General features: G+C 45.8%; 1 protein-coding gene across 1 annotated transcript in view; it reads left to right on the forward strand.

The window, feature by feature from the left end:
• Positions 1 to 14,778, forward strand: part of KPNB1 (karyopherin subunit beta 1) — a 30,863-nt gene extending 16,085 nt beyond the window's left edge. The window contains exons 15-22 of the mRNA XM_066587562.1: positions 3,628 to 3,772; positions 3,987 to 4,069; positions 6,608 to 6,715; positions 6,817 to 6,960; positions 7,202 to 7,307; positions 10,552 to 10,666; positions 12,244 to 12,405; positions 12,495 to 14,778. Of these exons, the coding sequence (XP_066443659.1) occupies positions 3,628 to 3,772; positions 3,987 to 4,069; positions 6,608 to 6,715; positions 6,817 to 6,960; positions 7,202 to 7,307; positions 10,552 to 10,666; positions 12,244 to 12,405; position 12,495 (864 nt within the window). The 3' untranslated portion in view covers positions 12,496 to 14,778. The remainder of the gene's footprint in view (positions 1 to 3,627; positions 3,773 to 3,986; positions 4,070 to 6,607; positions 6,716 to 6,816; positions 6,961 to 7,201; positions 7,308 to 10,551; positions 10,667 to 12,243; positions 12,406 to 12,494) is intronic.
• Positions 14,779 to 20,207: the final 5,429 nt, after the last annotated feature.

Here is a 20,207-nt window from a genome sequence, read left to right on the forward strand (position 1 = left end):
GGTTCAGGAGGTTTACTTCAGACTACGCCATAGAATTTTCAGTCCATTCTCCATATCGCTGCTTCAGAAAGTGTCTCCTTCAAAGGCCAGCTATCCTCTCAGGTAATAGTCCCTGTTCCTCCATTAAAACTTTTCAAGGGGGTTCTATTCCACCCTCTTTGTGGTACTCAAAAAGGACTGCACTGTCAGGCCAGTTCTGGACCTGAAGTTTAATAGTTTTGTCAAGGTCTGACACTTCCACATGCAGTCATTGAAGTCAATCACTGTCCATGGAATCGGGGGAATTCCTGTCCCATTGACATCAAGGATGATTAGTTTAACATGCAAATATGCCAAGTGCACCAGCGATTCCTTTGCTTTTGCCATCCACTTGGTTCATTACCACTTCACAGCCCTGCCATTTGGTTTGGACATCGGCCTCGATTGAAAGATCAGACTACCTCGACAGCTGAACGTGCTCTTCTCTGGTGGCTTTATTTCTTGGATTAATTTGGGCTGCTCCTTTGACTCTGCACCGACAGGATCTCTCCTACTCAGCTGGGGGCTAGAGGGTACGCTACAGAAGGTCACTGCGCAGGGCACTCTGACAGTACAGGAGTCTGCCCTTCCGATAAATGTCTTGACACTTCAGGCCTTTCTCTTGCCACTTTAGGACTTTGCGCCCCCAGTAACCAGTCTCCCCGTTCGTTTCCAAACAGACACCCTGACTACAATCACACATATAAATCACCAGGGTAGGACTCGTAGCTCAGCGGTCAGGGCAGAAGCTACAAAGATCCTGACATGGGCGGAAGATCGCCTTCCAGCGCTCTCGGTGGTTCACATACCAGGTGTGGACAATTAGATAGCTGATTTCTAATGGCAGAAAACGTCAACCCAGGAGAATGGGAGTTACATCCTGATGTGTTCCAAGCACTCCATCAGAAATGGAGGTCATCCAGATGTCTGCCCAGATCTCAGGCTCAAGCAGTGGATGCTCTAGTAATTCCTTGGACCAATTCAAAGTCTTACATCTTCCTCCCTTTCCGCTCATTGACTTCTCAAGAAGGTCTAGATGGAGAATCTTTCAATGATTATCATCGCGCCACACTGACATTGTGGTACTTGGATCTTGTCAACAGTCTGTGGCCCCTTCTAGAAGCTCTTACCGGGACCTCTCTTCCAACTGTTTGTTCATGCCTCATTTAACTGTGTGGCGGTTGAAGTTGTGGTCCTGAGTCCAAGTTTTGCTGAACTGGTCATTCACTTTATGATGAAGGCTAGAAAAGTGTTCCCGAGTTGATCATATGGAAGATGTTCTTCCTCTGGTGCAAAAGGGACTTCCATCCTATGTCTGTTTTTTCCTATCTCTCCTGCTTCTGTGTCTCCTCCAGGAAGGGACTGGACATGGGCTTGGGCCTTAGTTCCCTGATGGGTCAGTTATTGGCTGTGTCCTTCCTTTTCTAACACCCCTGGCCTAAAAGTCAGCTGTCCGTACTCCTCTAAAGGGAGTCGCTCATGCCTCTCCACAATGCCCTTCTGTCCCTCCTTGGGACCTTATCCATAGTTTCTGAGCTTGCGGTCCTGTCAGCCAAACCTTCATTCACAATCTTTATTTAGTATAGGGTGGTCCTACATCCCATGCCCTCCTCCTTAGCCAAGTTGGTGTTAACCTTCAGTATCAATAAGGACTCTCTTCCATGCACCTAGGGGAATCCGCTCTCCATAAATTAGACTTGGTTCAAGCCTCGAGGATTAACCTCTTCCAAACTTAGTCTTTCAGGTGTTTTAATTCTTTTTTTGCTCTGTTGAAGAGTTTTGAAGGTGGCCATAAACTGACTGCATGAAACTTGATCTACTCTTCCCCCTTTATCTTCTATTGCTTACAAACTGGCTGCCTTAGTGCCTGCAAGAGGGGTATAGCTTATAGAAGGAGTTAACACGTGTTTTTATTTTTTTTTATTTTTTTTTTGCTTAGTGTCCATCTCTGAGTGGCAGTGGCTATACCCATGGTCCTAGGCTGTGGCTGACGTCTGACCAGGTGTTGGTGATTGTCAGAAGACATCTGGCAGTGGTCAGGAAAGGGTTAAACATCTGCATTCTCAGCTTGACAGTCAATGGGCGGTCCTTTCATTGATTGGCAGCTATCCCTGTATGTAGTCATATACAGCTGTCAATCACTGGGGGGGCTGTCTATTGGACTATTCAGCTGAAAATGTGCAGGTATATAAATGCATGAAATAAGTTCTACTTCCATAAAACTTTATCAATCTGCTCAGCTCCTCTTGGTCTATAACAAGCCTGCATTTTGGGCTCGTTAAAGGGGTTGTGTCCCCCCCCCCCCCCCCCCCCCCCCCCGATGTTTGGCCTCGTTAAAGGGGTTGTCCCGCGCCGAAACGGGGTTTTTGTTTTTTTTAAACCTCCCCCCCCCCCCCCGGTTCGGCGCGAGACAACCCCGATGCAGGGGTTAAAAAAACAAACCGGGTAGTACTTACCCGAATCCCGGTGGTCCGGCGTCTTCATACTCACCTGCTGAAGATGGCCGCCGGGATCCTCGCTCTCTGTGGACCGCAGGGCTTCTGTGCGGTCCATTGCCGATTCCAGCCTCCTGATTGGCTGGAATCGGCACGTGACGGGGCAGAGCTACACGGAGCCAGCATTCTGCACGAGCGGCCCCATTGAAGACAGCAGAAGACCCGGACTGCGCAAGCGCGGCTAATTTGGCCATTAGAGGCTGAAAATTAGTCGGCACCATGGAGACGAGGACGCCAGCAACGGAGCAGGTAAGTATAAAACTTTTGATAACTTCTGTATGGCTCATAATTAATGCACAATGTATATTACAAAGTGCATTAATATGGCCATACAGAAGTGTATAGACCCACTTGCTGCCGCGGGACAACCCCTTTAAATAACCACTTGTATAGAGTCTGGCGCGCTCTATGAAGGGCTGCTTTGAAGAAGAGTAGGCTATAGCGGAGGCCTGTGAGATGATAGCACGCCTCTGATGCGTGGCCTGGCGTATGGAGCAAGGAGGGGTTTTTTTTTTTTTTTTTTTTTTACTTTAACCCTCTTAAATGTATGCTACATCTTGCATTGCACGTAAGCAGTGGACTTATTTATGGACCAGATGTTAATAATCGTTGTCACAGCAGCACTGCCACGTATACCACAATGGGGGGGAGGCAAAAAAATATACATGTAAAGGTCATAAATAAGGACCAGACTCTTTGGTCCTATATATCCCTCTCAAATGCAAGCAAGAATGATCAGCATGCGGATTGCTTCCATTTAAAATTGCATCCGTGTGATACTGCTTTATTACTCCAGAATGACACAGAACGACACTTTGGTCCGTGCAGGAGCCCCTTTCAAGCTTGAGAGGCTCCTGCGTGGGCCGAAACGTCATTCTGGAATAATAAAGCATCACATGGATGCAATCTTAAATTGAAGCAATCCACATGCTGCTCATTCTTGCATTTGAGATGGATGTTAATAATCATCACACTTGGCTGGCAGAGTTTAAGCTGCTTATAAATGTTGCGTGGGCATCTGTCTTGTCTGAAATGGGGAGGTAAAGAAATACCGGTCGTCTCTACGGCCCTGGGCTTTCAGCAGAAGTTCAACTTTATGTTTATCTTTTTATAGAACGTACTCCGAAAAGTGCAGCCCCAAGATGCCCTACAGATATCCGATGTGGTAATGGCCTCCCTGCTGCGCATGTTCCAGAGCACGGCAGGTTCGGGCGGTGTACAGGAAGATGCCCTCATGGCCGTCAGCACTTTAGTGGAAGGTGAGTAACAGATGAGGTGTTGTAGAGAAGTGAACCTCCGCTTTCATGCTGTCTCACTGATACTTCTAGACTGTAAATATCTAGTCCTGGGCTCATTATCCCCACTTATCATCAATGTCTAAGGATAAATGAAGGCACCTCACATCTTGCTGTGAGCATTAGCAGGCTGGAGATATTCAGCATAACATGTCTGCCCCTGTCTTCTTCATTGTAGTACTCGGAGCAGAGTTCTTGAAATACATGGACGCATTTAAACCTTTCCTTGGCATTGGCCTGAAGAACTATGCGGAGTATCAGGTGAGATCATTCCGGCTGTTTTTAGATCCTGCTGTGGTTTTCATTGCTGAAATCAATAAGGAATGTGACCTGAAATCTGCAGCACATCTCAAGGAAAAAAAAACTTGACTGGCATGCTGCAGACTTCAAAGTCTAGCTTTTCCTTTTATGTATAGATTTCATTGTACTGTACTTGACTCAAGGAAGTCCCCTGTGTGAATGTCGCCTAAGGGATAAACCGCAAAATAAGTGCATGTAAAAAGCACTTGTGGTTTCTTTATTTGGTGCTGAGTAGAATAGCAAATGTTAGGCTTTTAGACAAGTTCTGGCAGTAAAATATTTTAATATCCACATGTGAATTCCCTCTATAAAATACAAAGCAGGCGGAGGATATTTATCTTGCGCTGTGGACCGTTTCTGCAAGGCACATCTAGTCTGCCTGGAAGGGGATATTCCTCTCCTGGTGTAGGCTGTGTAGGGAGACTTATAGGCCATGCAATGCTGCCTGGGAAAGGGTATGCATATGGGAGATTAGTAAATATTGCTAGCTTGTCTATATAACTGACTTGTAGAGGAGCTGCCTGCCAGTAGGTGGTGCTACAGAGGCAATTCTCCATCTCAATTTGTTTTGTTCCTCAGTTTCTTCTCCCTGAGTTTCTATTCAGTGTAGCAGGGATGAAATCTGTGAATTCACCTTAAGTCACACAGGAAACGTGAATTTTTGCCGCATAATCTGCACCAGAGTTTTCCCTTTCTTATTTAGATCCCTTTTCTGTATCAGGATTGCTTTGCTAGTCTTGGTTGTAACCAGGTTCTTGCATGGTCCTCTTGCATCTTACTAATCACACAAAAATCTGGAAAAATGCTTCACACCCCCAAAATGATGTGTAGAGAAAAAAAAATGTATTGAACATGGAATAAATATACTGACAAACATGTTCATACCAGATTCTAAATATTTTAGTCTAAGAGCAACTGAACCAGGTTTTAGCTCAATAGCAAAACTCGTGCAGGTGGAATGATGAACAGACATGACAAAACCCGCTCCTGCAGGTAATCTGTCTAAATCGCACAACCAAATGGATCAAATAATGCCGGCACCACCAGAATGTAAACAAACAATCTTTCACATTAAACCCATACAGTACCCGTACACTGGATCCCCATGATGTGGCATGCAGTGACTTCAAAATAGAAGAATTGCTTCCAGAAGATCATTGCCATCTTGCAGTCTATTTGGCTATCTACAGAAAAACCTGCAGTTAAATATCCAACCCCATGGGCATCGCTGACAAGTGGCTTAGTTGGGAATGATACCCATGGGTATCTTGCAGTCTTTGATTTTTCTGGAGATTATTCCTTAAAGGGGTTGTCCCGCGCCGAAACGGGTTTTCTTTTTTTTCAACCCCCCCCCCCCCCCCCCGTTCGGCGCGAGACAACCCCGATGCAGGGACGTACAGACAGCTTACCGGAGCGCTTACCTTGATCCCCGCGCTCCGGTGACTTCTATACTTACCTGTGAAGATGGCCGCCGGGAACCTCTTGCTTCGTGGACCGCAGCTCTTCTGTGCGGTCCACTGCCGATTCCAGCCTCCTGATTGGCTGGAATCGGCACGTGACGGGGCGGAGCTACACGGAGCCGCTCTCTGGCACGAGCGGCTCCATAGAAGACTACAGAAGACCCGGACTGCGCAAGCGCGGCTAATTTGGCCATCGGAGGGCGAAAATTAGTCGGGCTCCATGGGAACGAGGACGCCAGCAACGGAGCAGGTAAGTAAAAAACTTTTTATAACTTCTGTATGGCTCATAATTAATGCACAATGTACATTACAAAGTGCATTATTATGGCCATACAGAAGTGTATAGACCCACTTGCTGCCTCGGGACAACCCCTTTAATTTGAAGTCCTCATATGCCACACTATTGGGATCTAATGTTTTGGCTATTATATGGGTTTAACTTGTGAATAAAAACCTACATCTTTGTGATGCTTGTATCTCGTCCCTTTGGTTAAATTCTTTGGACTGTGCTTGATATGTGGTATTTGCTACGTTAAAGATACTTTACCTGCAGGAGCGGCTTTATGCAAGTCCATCATTTATGATAGTCCACCTGTCAGAACAGGTTTTGCTATTCAGCTGAACCTTGGCTTAGTTGCCCTCATACTTAAAGGGGTCATGCTGGACATAGTATTCTGTAAAACCTCACTCAGTCGTGAAGACCAGCGAGACAGCAGTGTGGGAGTGTAGAACCAGTCTTACTACTGCAGGCTGAGGGTTTACAGAATACGATGTCCCCAGATAACTCCTCTTTTTAGCTTTAAATGTTTGTATTTCAGTGTGGTTACCATATATGCCATATTTTTTTTTTTTTGTGCATTGTTTTGTGGGTGTGATGTTTTTTGGTTTTGGATCGTACTGTGATTTGGTTCACCCTTTTTGCACCCCAAGAACTTTGTTGTGCCCATCCTCCAGTTGAGTTTTCCTGTACTCTCTTGCACCTTGATGCATTGTGAGGTGATTTGTTGCCGGTCACTCATGGCTTGTTGTTCCGTTGCAGGTTTGCCTGGCCGCAGTTGGACTTGTAGGAGACCTTTGCCGAGCTCTGCAATCAAATATTTTGCCGTTCTGTGATGAGATAATGCAGCTCTTATTGGAGAACCTTGGGGTAATGACAACGCCACTACTTTTTAAGCAGTGTTGTAAGAAACAAACTGCCTGCTTGGTCCTTCTTTATACGGTTCCTAAGGATGTGAACTTGTCTTCCAGAATGAGAATGTTCACCGCTCAGTTAAACCACAAATCCTTTCTGTGTTTGGAGATATTGCTCTGGCGATTGGAGGGGAGTTTAAGAAATACTTGGATGTAGTGCTCAATACTCTGCAGCAAGCCTCTCAAGCTCAGGTGGACAAGGTTGGTAGACTTGTTATATGGCTCTTTATTTTAATCGTAAGTGGCCATGCTCCTTAAATGGCTTTCATCCTTGACACACAAGCATGCATCTCTTCAGGAAGAGGGGAAAGCGTCGCTGCCACACAGATGGCGGCCTATCTTCTTGAGAACAAAAGGATCAGGCAGTTGTTTGGCCAGGATCGTGCCAATAATATGCATCTGTGTATGGCTGTTTGTTAATGCTTTATTTCATGTTTTGTAGACTGACTATGATATGGTGGATTACCTCAATGATCTGCGTGAAGGCTGCCTGGAGGCATACACAGGCATTATCCAAGGTCTTAAAGGAGACCAAGAGAATGTTCACCGTAAGTAGAACCAGGCAGATGTTCCTCCTTAAGTCTGTAGCTTTTGCTTTCACTTGTAGTGTTGCATGTTACATGAGCTCTGAGCATAAGATATCATGACAAGTAATTGAAGAGTAGTAATCCCAAAGCAATGACTGGACAAAACCCACAACAAGCAAAGCTGCATACAATAAAATCAATTGTTCAAACCCAAACCTAGATTAGAGCACCTGCACTTTCACGCACCGCACGGTGTAGACTGCACCGCATAGCACTATATGGAGCAGTCTTCAGCCGCTGGGTGGAGTCATACTGCTAACAGCGCTCCAGCGTGTAAGTGCAGGTGCTCTTTAAGAGATCCTGACGCTAAGAATAAACTCCATGCAATTGTAGTGTGAAGTTGATCCATAAACCGCTCCTGATGGGCAGAGTAGTGTAGCCTGCTGCAACATTCAACCCTTTTTGACCGTCAGCCTTTTACAACTGAAATTGGGAGAAAGACCTTTGTCTGGTTTTGACACGTAGCCGTGACAGAATGAGTATTGCAGTATTTGAATGGAAGAAAGCAAGGAGTATACCATAGAATGGTTTGTAGAATTGGATGATGTCATCGGGTCCAACCCTTCCTCCCTGCTCAGTACAGGATTCACTAAATCATACCAGACAGATATTTGTCCAGCCTTTGTTTGAACATTTCCATTGAAGGAGAACTCACCGCCTCCCGTGGTAACCTGTTCCACTCATTGATCACCCTCACTGTCAGTTTTTTTCTTATATTTAATCTGTCTCCTCCCTTTCAGTTTCATCCTATTGATTCTAGTCTTTCCTTGTGCAGATGAGAATAGGGCTGATCCCTCTGCACTGTGACAGCCCTTCAGATATTTGTAGACCGCTATTAAGTCTCCTCTCAGCCTTCTGTTTTGCAAGCTAAACATTCCCAGATCCTTTAACCGTTCCTCATAGGACATGATTTGCAGACCGCTCACCATCTTGGTAGCACTTTTCTGAACTTGCTCCAGTTTCTTTTATAAAGTGGGGTGCCCAAAATTGGATACAGTATTCCAGATGTCTGACTAAGGAAGAGTAGAGGGGGATCATTACCTCACATGATCTTGACTCTATACTTTTAATACATGAGTTGTTTGCCTTTTTGGCTGCTGCATCACACTGTTGACTCATGTTCAGTCTATGATCTATTAGTATACCCAAGTCTTTTTCACATGTGCTGCTTTGTACAATTTCTTCCATTCTGTATGTGCTTTTTTTTTCCTTGCCCAGATGTAGGACATTTCTCTCAGATAAATACCATTCTGTTAGCCATCACCCACTGTGCGAGTGTTTCAAGATCTCTTCCTCCCCACCACCAATCCTTATTGCTTTTGGCCTTTGTTGCAAGCCTCAATTCATTATTCGCATTACCTATTCTGACACTTGCCCTACAGTTTCTGCAGACAGGATTATGTTCTTTAGCTATTTCTCCCCCCTCTTTCCATTTGACAAACCTTTTTTCTTGAGCATGTAAGTTGTGTTCATCCATCCTGGTCTTGTGTGTGTGTGTGTGTTTTTTTTTTTTTTTTTTTTTCTTTTCTTCCCATTCTTTTAGGAATTGTGCTGAGTATCTAATTTCGCAATATTTTTAACACTTTCCCAACCTTCTTGAACATTTCTGTCCTATCCTCTGAGTCAATAAAATCTGCCTTTCTGAAATCCAACTTTGAGGTCTGAGTCTTATAAGGTCTTGCTAGAATTCTCCTGGTTTCCCATTCTCTGCATTTGTGTAGAAGCCTTTTATTTTGATCGGTGTCTTATTCCTCTGCTCTCTGAACTGTCCTTTCTACTTCTAATAACAAGGTTCTCAGTTGTCTTCGTTAGTTGTATATTTTTACTTCCCTTCCCATATTCTACTTTAAAGTTTTACTAATGAGGAAAGCAAGGCGTCTGCCAAATCTATGCTTACCTGTCTCTGTAAGGTGCAACCAGACTCTAGCAAGCAGTCAATCGTGTAGGTAATTCACTCCATGGTCTAGGAATCCAAATCCTTGCTGACGGCACAATTCACCTCTAGAATCCTGTTCTATCGCCTTATTCTATGACCATCCACTTGGAGGATGGATAGGAAAACGACCCATGTTGCCAGCTCTTTTGCCTTCTTGCATCATTTGTCCCTACATTTATTAGGCTATCAAGGCTCTTCAGTCCTACAGACTACTCATTCCTGCTATCGGACAACTCTTTGATTTGTGCTCCTGGAAGACAGCACACCCCTCGTGAGGTTATGTCAGGTCTGCAGACAGCGGCCTCTGTTCCTCTTGGTAGGGAATCCCCCATAACCAGCACTTTCCCCAGCCAAGTGGTTTCTGAGTGCTTACTAGACTGTTCTTTGTGGGAAGTCATATCCTGCTGTACCTCTTCACTGTTCTATGTGAGATCCTGGTACCGGAGCAGTATGGGTGCTGGCTGACTCCTGATCCTCCTGCCTCTTTGGGTCCCATGCTTCCATTCCTCAGCTTCTGCAGGTACAATGAAAAAGCCTTTTCTTTCCACAAGACTTCTGCTCTGTCAAGGAAATCCTCATCTTCCTTAATGAGCTTCAATGTAGCTATTCCCTCCTGAAGACGCTGCAAAGCTTCCTTCAATGGAGACACGAACTTGTTTCTGGCAGGTGAAGTTTGGCCTTTCCTCTGGTAGGTCTGTAAACCTATAGCATATGTTGCAGCTCACCGTTTGGCTTTATGTTGCACATAGTCAGTTAGTGTTTACTTCTAATAGTCCAGAATTCCTGTAATATTTAACCTATGAGATATTACTGACCAACGTGCTGTCTGCTGACGGCCTCGAGCAGCTAAACCCAGCGATCATCCTGCTCATAGCAAATGTTCCCAGAATGCAGTGGAAATATGCAAATTATCTGCCTGAAGCTCCAAAACCTTAACTATTGTACATAAAATCCTTTTGTACCAGCTCCACCCCATTTATGTTGCATTGTAAGCCTTTGCATAGGTCTGGCCTAAAACTCATAGGTACTTGAATATGGTGACTGGTTATGTACTACCCTGGGATTGCACTACTAGACTGCTCCTAGCCAATGTCATGGAGATGCTGAAATTGCTTTGATGCATATTTGACAATTTGCATTCAAAAAGGGGGTGTTAAATGTATAATTGTAGCTTCCATTAAAACATGTTGGTAATGAAGGTTGTCCGCAGTAATCTTTAGACTTTCTAATCTGGCTGGAGTATTTACCCCGACAATCCTCTTGTTCTAGCTGATGTGATGCTGGTGCAGCCGCGTGTGGAGTTCATTCTGTCATTTATTGATCACATCGCTGGAGACGAGGATCATACAGACAATGTGGTGGCGTGTGGTGCAGGACTTATTGGGTGAGTGACCGGACGGATGGGCAGATGGATTCTGATACCTTGTGAACCTGGGCCAGATGTCTAGTGTATGAGGAGAGAATGGGAAGGAGGAATACCAGTTAAGAACTCAACCTAAACTGATGAAAGTAAACTAGCAAATCCGCTTGCAGTTTTTGTCCTGGGAACCTACAGAACATCCTGCAGATATCTGCTAATCCCAGCTGTGTGGGTCCAAAATAGGAGACTGAGCCATGAGTTAGGAGAGGGAAATGGTCAAAATGGCATCAGGTAAGAGGAGGACATTGAAGTAGGAAATGGTTATAGTCCCTCCCTTGCCTTAAAAACTTGTCCGCATATTGTGCTAGAATGGCTGTTGGATTGGACAGGTAAAAAAAAATTATATATTAAAGGGGTTGTCTCCCGAAAGCAAGTGGGGGTAAGCACTTCTGTATGGCCATATTAATGCACTTTGTAATATACATCGTGCATTAAATATGAGCCATACAGAAGTTATTGACTTGCCTTCCCTGCGCTGGCGTCCCCGTCTCCATGGCGCCGTCTAACCTCAGCGTCTAATCGCCCAATTAGACGCGCTTGCGCAGAAGGGTCTTCTGCCTTCGGGTCTGTCCGGTGGCAGCAGCGTTTTGGCTCCGCCCCCTTCTACACGTCATCGCGTAGCTCCGCCCTGTCATGTGTGCTGATTCCAGCCTCCTGATTGGGTGGAATCGGCACACGTGACTGGGCGGAGCTACACGATGACGCGCAGAAGGGGGCGGAGCCAGAATGCCGCCGCTGCTGAACCGAGCCGAAGGCAGAAGACCATTCTGCGCAAGCGCGTCTAATCGTGCGATTAGACGCTGAAGTTAGACGGAGCCATGGAGACGGGGACGCCAGCGCAGGGAAGGTAAGTGAATAACTTCTGTATGGCTCATATTTAATGCACGATGTATATTACAAAGTGCATTAATATGGCCATACAGAAGTGCTTAACCCCACTTGCTCCCGCGAGACAACCCCTTTAATGTTTTTCCTTTTACGTTGCATTCATGAGAACAGATTAATTTAGGCAAGTAATGGGGTCGTTTTTTCAGTGGTTGCGTTTTGGAAGGGATGTTCCAGGGCTTTTACTATTGATGACCGGTTTGAGATGGGTAACTGGTTGGGGTCTCCCGCTCAAAACCACCTGCTAACCGGATGTGGTCTAGGTTGGAAGTGTAATGGGCGTCGTTCCCACTGATTTCAAATGGGAGTACCGCAGGCTACTTGCAGGTCTACCACCGATGACTACTTCTGGTCTGCTGCACTAACAGTGGGTTGTGTGATCAGCTGATGGATTGGTTGGCATCCCAAGTGGCACACTCCTATCAGTAAGAGTCCTGGAATACCCCTTTGAGGTATTCAGTCCGCCACAGTTGTGGTATCGCCCAGTAGTTAACCAAGCTGCCTGCAAAAGAAGGCACAAGATGAGCTTGTTGGATAATTGGGTTGCAAGGTCCTCTTCAAAGTCAGCTGCTTCCTTTCGATGGGTTTCACATTTGATGCTTTCAGAGCTTTATTTCGGGGCGCTTTTACTATCAGATGTGTTATTGCTTCAACAGAGACTTGTGCACAGCATTCGGGAAGGATGTTGTGAAATTAGTGGAGACTCGGCCGATGATACACGAGCTGTTGACAGAGGGCAGGCGATCAAAGGCGAACAGGACAAAAACACTCGCCACCTGGGCAACCAAGGAGCTGAGGAAGCTAAAAAACCAAGCTTGGTACGTAGCTGTGAGACTTCAGCGAGACTTAAATGGGGAAATTCTACATAAATTCTTGCTAACCCCTCTCCCTTTCTTCCTGTCTTCAGATCACAGCGGCTGGATGAAGCTGAAAACCCACTGGAAATCTCCAACCTTTTCGAAAACAAAAAAAATTATATCCCGGAAGCGAGACGTATGAGCGGGGTACTGAATGTTTGAGAGTGAGAGAGAGTGATTGAGTGAGGCTTCAAACATACCACATGGATAAACGCGACCACAGCGGTGCTGTGAGAAGAGCAGACTTCCTGGGAGAGAGGGGTGAGAGCTGTAACCTTATCCGCCCACCAGCTGAGAAGAGCAAGGGCCTGCGAGCCTTCACATATTGGGTGTCTGCTTTCACTGCCTTGTGGCCAGGGCAGAGCAGGAGTGACTGGTGTAACTTTTTTTTTTTTTTTTCTTTTTCTTCAGTCCGTTGTTACATCTGGCTACTTTTTTTTTTTTTGTTCTCCAAGCCCCCTGTTTTAAAGTACAGCCCGCATCGCTGCAGAGAACATCTATTCAGGGCAGGGGGGGTCTGTACGGAAATATTCTCAAGAGCAGGTGTGTGTGAGTGCGGAGGTCTAGCAGTCTACAGTCTGAACTTCCTTTTACTGTTCGTTCTGAGGAGATGTTTAACGTAGAACACGCTTCTGAAGGAGTAATCGCCGTCGTCACCAGATGCACAACGCAAGAATTCTAGGTTACAAAATTTAAGGTCTGTTTCTCTAGGTTTTAATTAATTTTTTTTAACTGTTTCCTTTCCAGAGGTCTGTCTTTTTTTTTTCACATAAGGCAGATGCCCCTGGCATGGAAGTAGTTAAGGGAAACACTGGCTCGGTTTATACTCTAGTCCTATAGTAAGCAAGCGGCAATCCTAAACCGGTAAACTTGCTTTTTTTTTTTCCTCTTGTCAATCTGTGAATGGGAGAGCAGGGAGTGTAAGATAACACATATAGGAAAACTGCGCAACAGGGAGAATGCCCCCCCCCCCACCCCCACCCTTTCACGTAATAACCGAAGGGTGCAAGGCTTTTGAGGGATTATCTGCCCCTCATCGTGTCATTATTTGTAAAGAAAAGATAGCCCTCAAATGTGCCAAAGAAATAAATCCTTTCAATGTTTCCAAATGTGAAATGACCTTTTCCTGCAGCCAGGGGGGGCTGTGGTGCAGCAGGTTGTATACATTGCATTCTCCCTGGGCCTTTTTTTTTTTTTTCTCTTTTTGTACCCATCTAGCAGTGAAATGGTTTAATCTATACACACATTAACAAGGCTTATTGCTTGTACGGTGAGATGCAGCAGTTTTGTGAGTTGAAGTTCCGTTCATGAGAACAGATTAATTTAGGCAAGTAATGGGGGTCACCGTTTTCTTAACGAATTGAACTGCGTTTCTCAATGAATTGATCGGTTCGCACAATTGCCGCATCCTTGGCGCACAGGCAACGGGCATTTCTAAGGTGAACTAAAGTTGATGCGATGCTGTAGAGCATGCAATGCTAACTTTTATTTCAGAGTCTCTCTAATGTGATCTTCAATTTCCTGCACTTAAAAAAACAAAATGAAAACATTGCAAAAAAAAAAATAGTTCAAAGAAAAATAAAAAAAATTAAGTATATTATAGATGCGGACTGGATGTACGTTGGACCATGGCACTTGTACAAGGTTCTATTTTTTCACTGCAGTTAAATATTAATAAAATGGTGTCAAACATCCCCTGCCCTTTATCTTGTGGTTTTTCTTTTTTGTTTGGGCTGAGCAGTTTTTTTTTCTTTTTTAATATATCCCCCTTTTTCTGTTCTGAGCCCATCCTAGTTAAATGGCAGCCATGTTTAACGCATCTCTTCCCCCTCCCCCAAATTGTGTTCACACATTTCTTTTACTTGAGTCTGTAGTGGCCTACATGGAACGTGGTCTTACCAGCAATCGCCTGCAACAAGGTAGAAGTTCTTCGGTGCACACTTTGGTAGCATGTTTGTTACGCTGACTGTCTGAAGATGATGGACGCATTAGTGGTCTTTGCAAGACTTTCAGAGATTTGCCCTGAAGATCTTGCTGCACTTGTCCTATGCAATGCATTCCTCAAGGACGACTACACCACTGGGGACTGTGGAGTGCTGGTATGGACACCCTTGGATCATACTGGGCTGATGGCAATAAATGGATCTGGAGTGGTGTACTGTGCAAAGGGCAGACTCGGCTGCCATTAAACTTTTTTTCTTCATTTCTTCCCCCCCCAAGAGGGATGTCAGGAGATTGAAAACTATTTGAGGTTTCCCCTAATGATTCCTTTCTAGGCTGTGCCATTTGTAGATTGCAAGGAGAATAAACAATGACACAGTGGCAGAAACGGAACCTGTGTGTGTCTCTGTGAATTGCATCACCTTCAGTACGGAGTTTGGATGGGTTCGTATATCGAGAAAGAACAAAGGGATGTGAGGCCTTTAAGGATGCCTTAAGATGGGTTGGTTTTTCTGCAGTGGAAAAATCTGTACAGTTGGGTTGGTGTTTGCTGCAGATTTGCAACCGGCGGCGGGCGTACCTGCAATGGAAAGGGTGAAATCTGCTAAAATCCGCACCACTTGGGGTGTATTCACACCAAAATCCATCATGATGAGAGCACTTTCAGGCCACTTTTTGACGTGGGCTAATGATTGGGAGTGAATTGGTTAACTTTCCTGATTATTGGCCTGTGACTATGCAAACTGTTATTTGGTGGCTGGACCGGTCATCTGGACATGTGTAAGGAAAAAAAATCCTGTCTGGCAGCACCTCATAAACTGTGACCTGCAACGCTGACAGATGCATTGTGCATGGGGGCAAACACTATTTAAAGGGAACTTGTCTTTTTTTTTTTCCTTTTTATGCTATGCTCATGATGGGTAACACATTATGGGGACACATGCTGAGTAGCTTATAGGCTAATGTGCTGGGACTTGGGAAAACATGCAGCCTGGTTCTGCAGTTCTTGGCAAGAGTTGAGTCCAGATTATTCCTAGGGATTGGTGATCCCTGATGGTCTTCTAGATATCACACTGCATACTTGGTAGGAGGCCTGTCCCATCCCTACACCACCATACACTAAGTCCATGGGTTTTGGCTTCCTAATAGTGATCCAAAAACTAACCAAATGCTGCTGTGCCAGTGAGGCCCAATTAAAAACTTCCAAAATACTTTCTGTAACCGTTCCTAATGATCTGTGCTTGCAGGTACTCAATGGAAACTGTCATAGTTTACATCCAGCGAATGCACCGCAATCATGTGATGTCATCCATAAGGGTTATAGTACAATTGGATCTGTACGTGTGTCCATTCTAGGAGCATGGACGTATGTCATTCCCATAGGAGTAAACTGAAAGCGCCTATTGAGTGACTTGGAAAAGCTGCAAGGAATGGATACAAAAAGTAAATAGGGGAATTGTAAAACTTAAGTTCAAGAAAAAAAAACTTTGCTAAGACTGGATTATCCCTTTTAAGGAGCTGGAGTCTGTCATACTTCCATCTTTGATTGCTTACAAGAACCTTACAGTGATAATCCCTGTCAAATTGAGCTAAATGTGAATGCACTCTGATTGGACCCTTATAGTCGCTGGCTGCTCCATGTAAGATTAAAAAAACACAGGCTTTAACCCTTTCCAATCCCCTGGCACCCTCCTCCCCAGCTGTCGTCAACCGAAACATAAAAATGAACCATCATGATTTTATTAGCAATTTTTTGAGAATTAAACAGGAGTTAATATGTATATATTACAGTAGGCTGGAGCATATGTACATTCTAGTATTTGGGCGAGATCAGACGTCACACCCCTCCTGCATACCGTAATATACCTAGGCAGAGGGCGACTCATGCACAGTGTTAGTGTGGCACCCTCGCCCAACATGGGAGCTATGCAGGGACATCTCAATGTCGGACGAGGTCTGTCACTGGCTTGAAAAGGGTTAATATACCAGAAAGGACGCCTTCACATTGGCGATGGCAAAATCGCAACTTTTTTCGTCGTTTTTTGGGTTTTTTCTTGCAACATCGCATGTGTTCAATGTTTTCAAAGCGTGGGTTTCATAATTCTGCGTTTTCTCACACTTGCGCAATTCTATCTCCAGTGTGAAGGTTCCCTAAAGGTGGTTTTCAGGCACATACTATTTAGTTGATCGGTATCCCTGCTGCTCAGGGTCCTGGTCAATCAGCTGATTGGGTGCCTACTGTTGGTTCTGCAATACACAAGTATAGAGCGGAAGCTGCTGCTCCGACTCCTATATAGTGGCCTGTGCTGGTAATTGCAGGCCCTTACACGGGTCGAAGCAGCAGCTTCCGTTCCATACCCCTGTGTGTAGTAGCACTGACAGGCCACAAATTGGTTAGGGTACCTTGCAGTGGACCTCAGCTGACAAATTATTGACCTGTCTTGAGGATAAGTTATCAATACTATTTGCAAGAAAAACCCCTTAAGTCCAGTTGCAGCCTGTCAAAGGAGGGCCACATGCAGTAACTGTAGACAGCCTGTACAGGCATCATTATATAACTGATTTCCTAATCTAAGGGCAAAAGCATGACCCGTATGCAGAACTACCCAACACTACGGAGCATAGTTGCGCATAAACGGGGATTTGGTTTCTGTTGTGGTTTTGACTTTTTTTTTTTTCTGTCCTCGGCGTATTCAAAGTCGGCACGAAGATAGGGCAAGTCTTAACTTTTCTTGCCTGTGTTATTAACAGGCGCGTATACCGCTAGTGCGAACGAAACCATTGAAATCAATTGTTTAATTTTGATCCATTATGGAGTCGTGATTATCCGCCCATGTGAAGAATCCCTAAGGCCTTCTTCACACAGACGATTTTCTGCAGCTAAGGGCTCTTTCCCACGAACGTAGGCGGTTGCCTTACCTCCCTCTCGCTGGCTCACCCCCTCCTGCCTTCCACCACCACCCACCCCACCTTTCCCTGGCTGTTTGCAATGGGGGCAGAGCTAAGCACCCCTCCCTCATTCCTTGTCCACAGCCATAAATGTGAGGGGTGTATGGCTTAGCTCTTCCCCTCCCATTGCAAACAGCCAGAGGCGATGAGGGAAGGGGAAGGGAGTTTAGCAGTTAGGCTGATAAACTACCTCTTTTTTTTCCCCATCCGCTGTCATTGGCTCCCATAGGAGCCTATGCAGCGGCCGCTGTATTCCGGGCACAAAGATAGTTCCAGGACTATCTTTGCCGGGTGCTTTTCTGCCGCCGAAATACGCCTGTGTGATCTGATGCATTGGAAGCCAATGCATCAGATGGGAGCGTATATTGGCCAACCGTGAAAATGGCAGCTGATATACGCTCATGTACATAAGCCCTAAGTTATATGCTTCAAAAAAATCACAATCCCCTTCCAATGAACAATTTGTAGCCGCATCAAAAAAGATAGGACACTAGCAGCGGGATTCAGCGACTCACATTCCCGGCTGCGTGAAAAAATAGGTCTTGACCGCTCTTGTTGCAGAAAATGGCAGAAGCCTCCCTAGACTCCTATGGGAGACTCTGCGAACCGGCCCGCAAAGGGAGATTAATTCCCCAATAGCGTGATGTTTGGGTTTCCCTGCAGGGAAGAATAAGGAAATCCCCAGCAGCCAGGGAATCCCTTATTCTCCCCTGCAGGGGAACCTGGCATCATACTGAGGTGAAGGGGAAACCCCCTTCATCTCCACTGCAGGGCTTCCCTTCACTGGAGTTTCCCCGGGGACCTCCACTTCCTCTCTCTACAGCAGCGCATCTTTTGGGTTAGTCCCGGCCGTGTGAACCGCCCTGACCCTTGCAGCGAGTGCCGCAGAGGATCTGCTCAGGCGATTTTCTGTAGCGCTAGCTGTTTTTTTTTTATTACATTTTTTTTTCTTTCCTTTTAAACTGCTAAAAGCTGTGTGATTTTTGTTGCCCGTGTAAAGGAGGCCTAAGGCCGCCGGCACACGGCTCTATTTGAATTGCATGCAATGGAAAAGCGCGTTTTCCTGCACACGAGTAGAAATCAATTGCGTTTGTTTTTTTTGTTTTTTTAAATTCTCCCCCCCATTTGCAGAGTAAAAATCGCAGCATGCTCTATTTTTGTGCAGTGTCTGCATGGATGGCTTCTATTGACCGACCCACGGCTCTTCTGCAATTAACATTAGGGAAAGGTCGCAGGGCCCACGTTATTGCCTAGCGACAGCACGGGAACATCTGTACTGCACATGCTCACTAGCCGCACCATCTGCAGTACAGATGAATTCAAGAAAAGACATGTATGCGGGGTCACCGGCCAGGCACGGGGTCGGATTCAGCTGCAGGCTCTGGCATGTGCAATTTGACCCGGGTGTGTGCAGCCAGCATGCTCCAGAGAACCGCCTTCTCACATTGTGGAATTGCTGTGGGCAAACTGCTCCGGAATACTTGCAGCAATTCCCCGTTGGCCCAATGTGCATCACCAGTAATTGTTGGGCTGCATTTGCCTTTCTTATTAGGGCCAGCTGCAGCCCGGCAATCAGTGGTGACCTGCGGTAACTGGACATTCCTGGCTGGTACGGGTACCCTGCTATGTACAGGGGGCTTCATATGTGGCGCAGGCACTACAGGCATGCCACAGCGGAAAGCCTGCAGCCAATACACAGGAGCCTGCAGTGGTAAAATCTGCACCGAAGTGGTGTGTCTTTTGTCGCGGATCTGCTGCGGAGTTTTACCCCTGTAGTTCAAGGGTTGAACTCCATGGCAATTTTCAAAAATGCCGCTGTTTTGTTGTGCAAAGTTTCCACCCTGTGTATATATCCAGATGGCTTGTACTGTAAGGCTACATTCACACGAGCGCCAATCTCACAGACGCACAGAACCGCACCAATTTGTACTCCATTCTTTTGAAATCATACACATGCAGCAATTTCCTACCTCCCAGCATTACTGTGGGGAAAACATCGCTCATGTCCTAATTTTTTCGTGTCTCTCGGAACGCATTGCCCATTGTCTATGCGAATGCAATGTGATGTTTCGCATTGAAATCAACCAGAAACACGTGCCGATTCTCTGACGTGTGAAACATCCGTTGCAGTTTCACAGAAGTGATGCGAAGCGGTTTTGTTCGAAAAATTGCAAGTTTGCAGTTAAAACACGCTGACAAGTGTGATATCGTGCTCTCCCATGTGAATGTAGCTGTTACGGTATACTACTCTTGATACGCCAGCCTGGGGGCCCTAGATCTTACCCAAACCTGCTGTCCCTGCCTGCTTGCCTCCACTCCTGGCTAACCCCAGGTGGCCAACTGGGCAGCAGTCCCTACTCTAACTAGGGACCGAAAATGGACGCTGGCGTACCTGGATGGAAAGGGTGAAATACCGACAGAAAAGGCAGATGTAAATAACCAACAAGAACAATACAAAGCAGAATTGAGGCAGATGGAAAAACCTGGCGCATAATAGCAAGGTATAGCAGACAAGATGACAGAAGCAGGAGACCAACAGAGGCAGACTAGCTAGCACACTGAGGGAAACCAATAACTGGCAGTGATTGCAAGTCTCTGCCTGACATAAATAAAAGCCTCCACCCAGGGGCGGAGAGGGGGAGACAGCCAACTTCCAACAGAACATAATAAAAGGGAGCCCATGCACTCACAGGCGCGTGTGCGCCACGCCGGCCGGACAACGATTTTTGTGGCAGTTTGTTTTAAAAGTAACCCTTTCATTCCAGGACAGAAATGTGTTCTGGGACTGGAGGAGGTAGCAGATTCATTACCTGCAATTCTTCTGACTAGAACTAGTTTGTGGACGCACGCACGCACGCACGCACGCACATACA

This window comes from Eleutherodactylus coqui, chromosome 13 (assembly GCF_035609145.1).
Source record: "Eleutherodactylus coqui strain aEleCoq1 chromosome 13, aEleCoq1.hap1, whole genome shotgun sequence".
Taxonomy (NCBI): domain Eukaryota; kingdom Metazoa; phylum Chordata; class Amphibia; order Anura; family Eleutherodactylidae; genus Eleutherodactylus; species Eleutherodactylus coqui.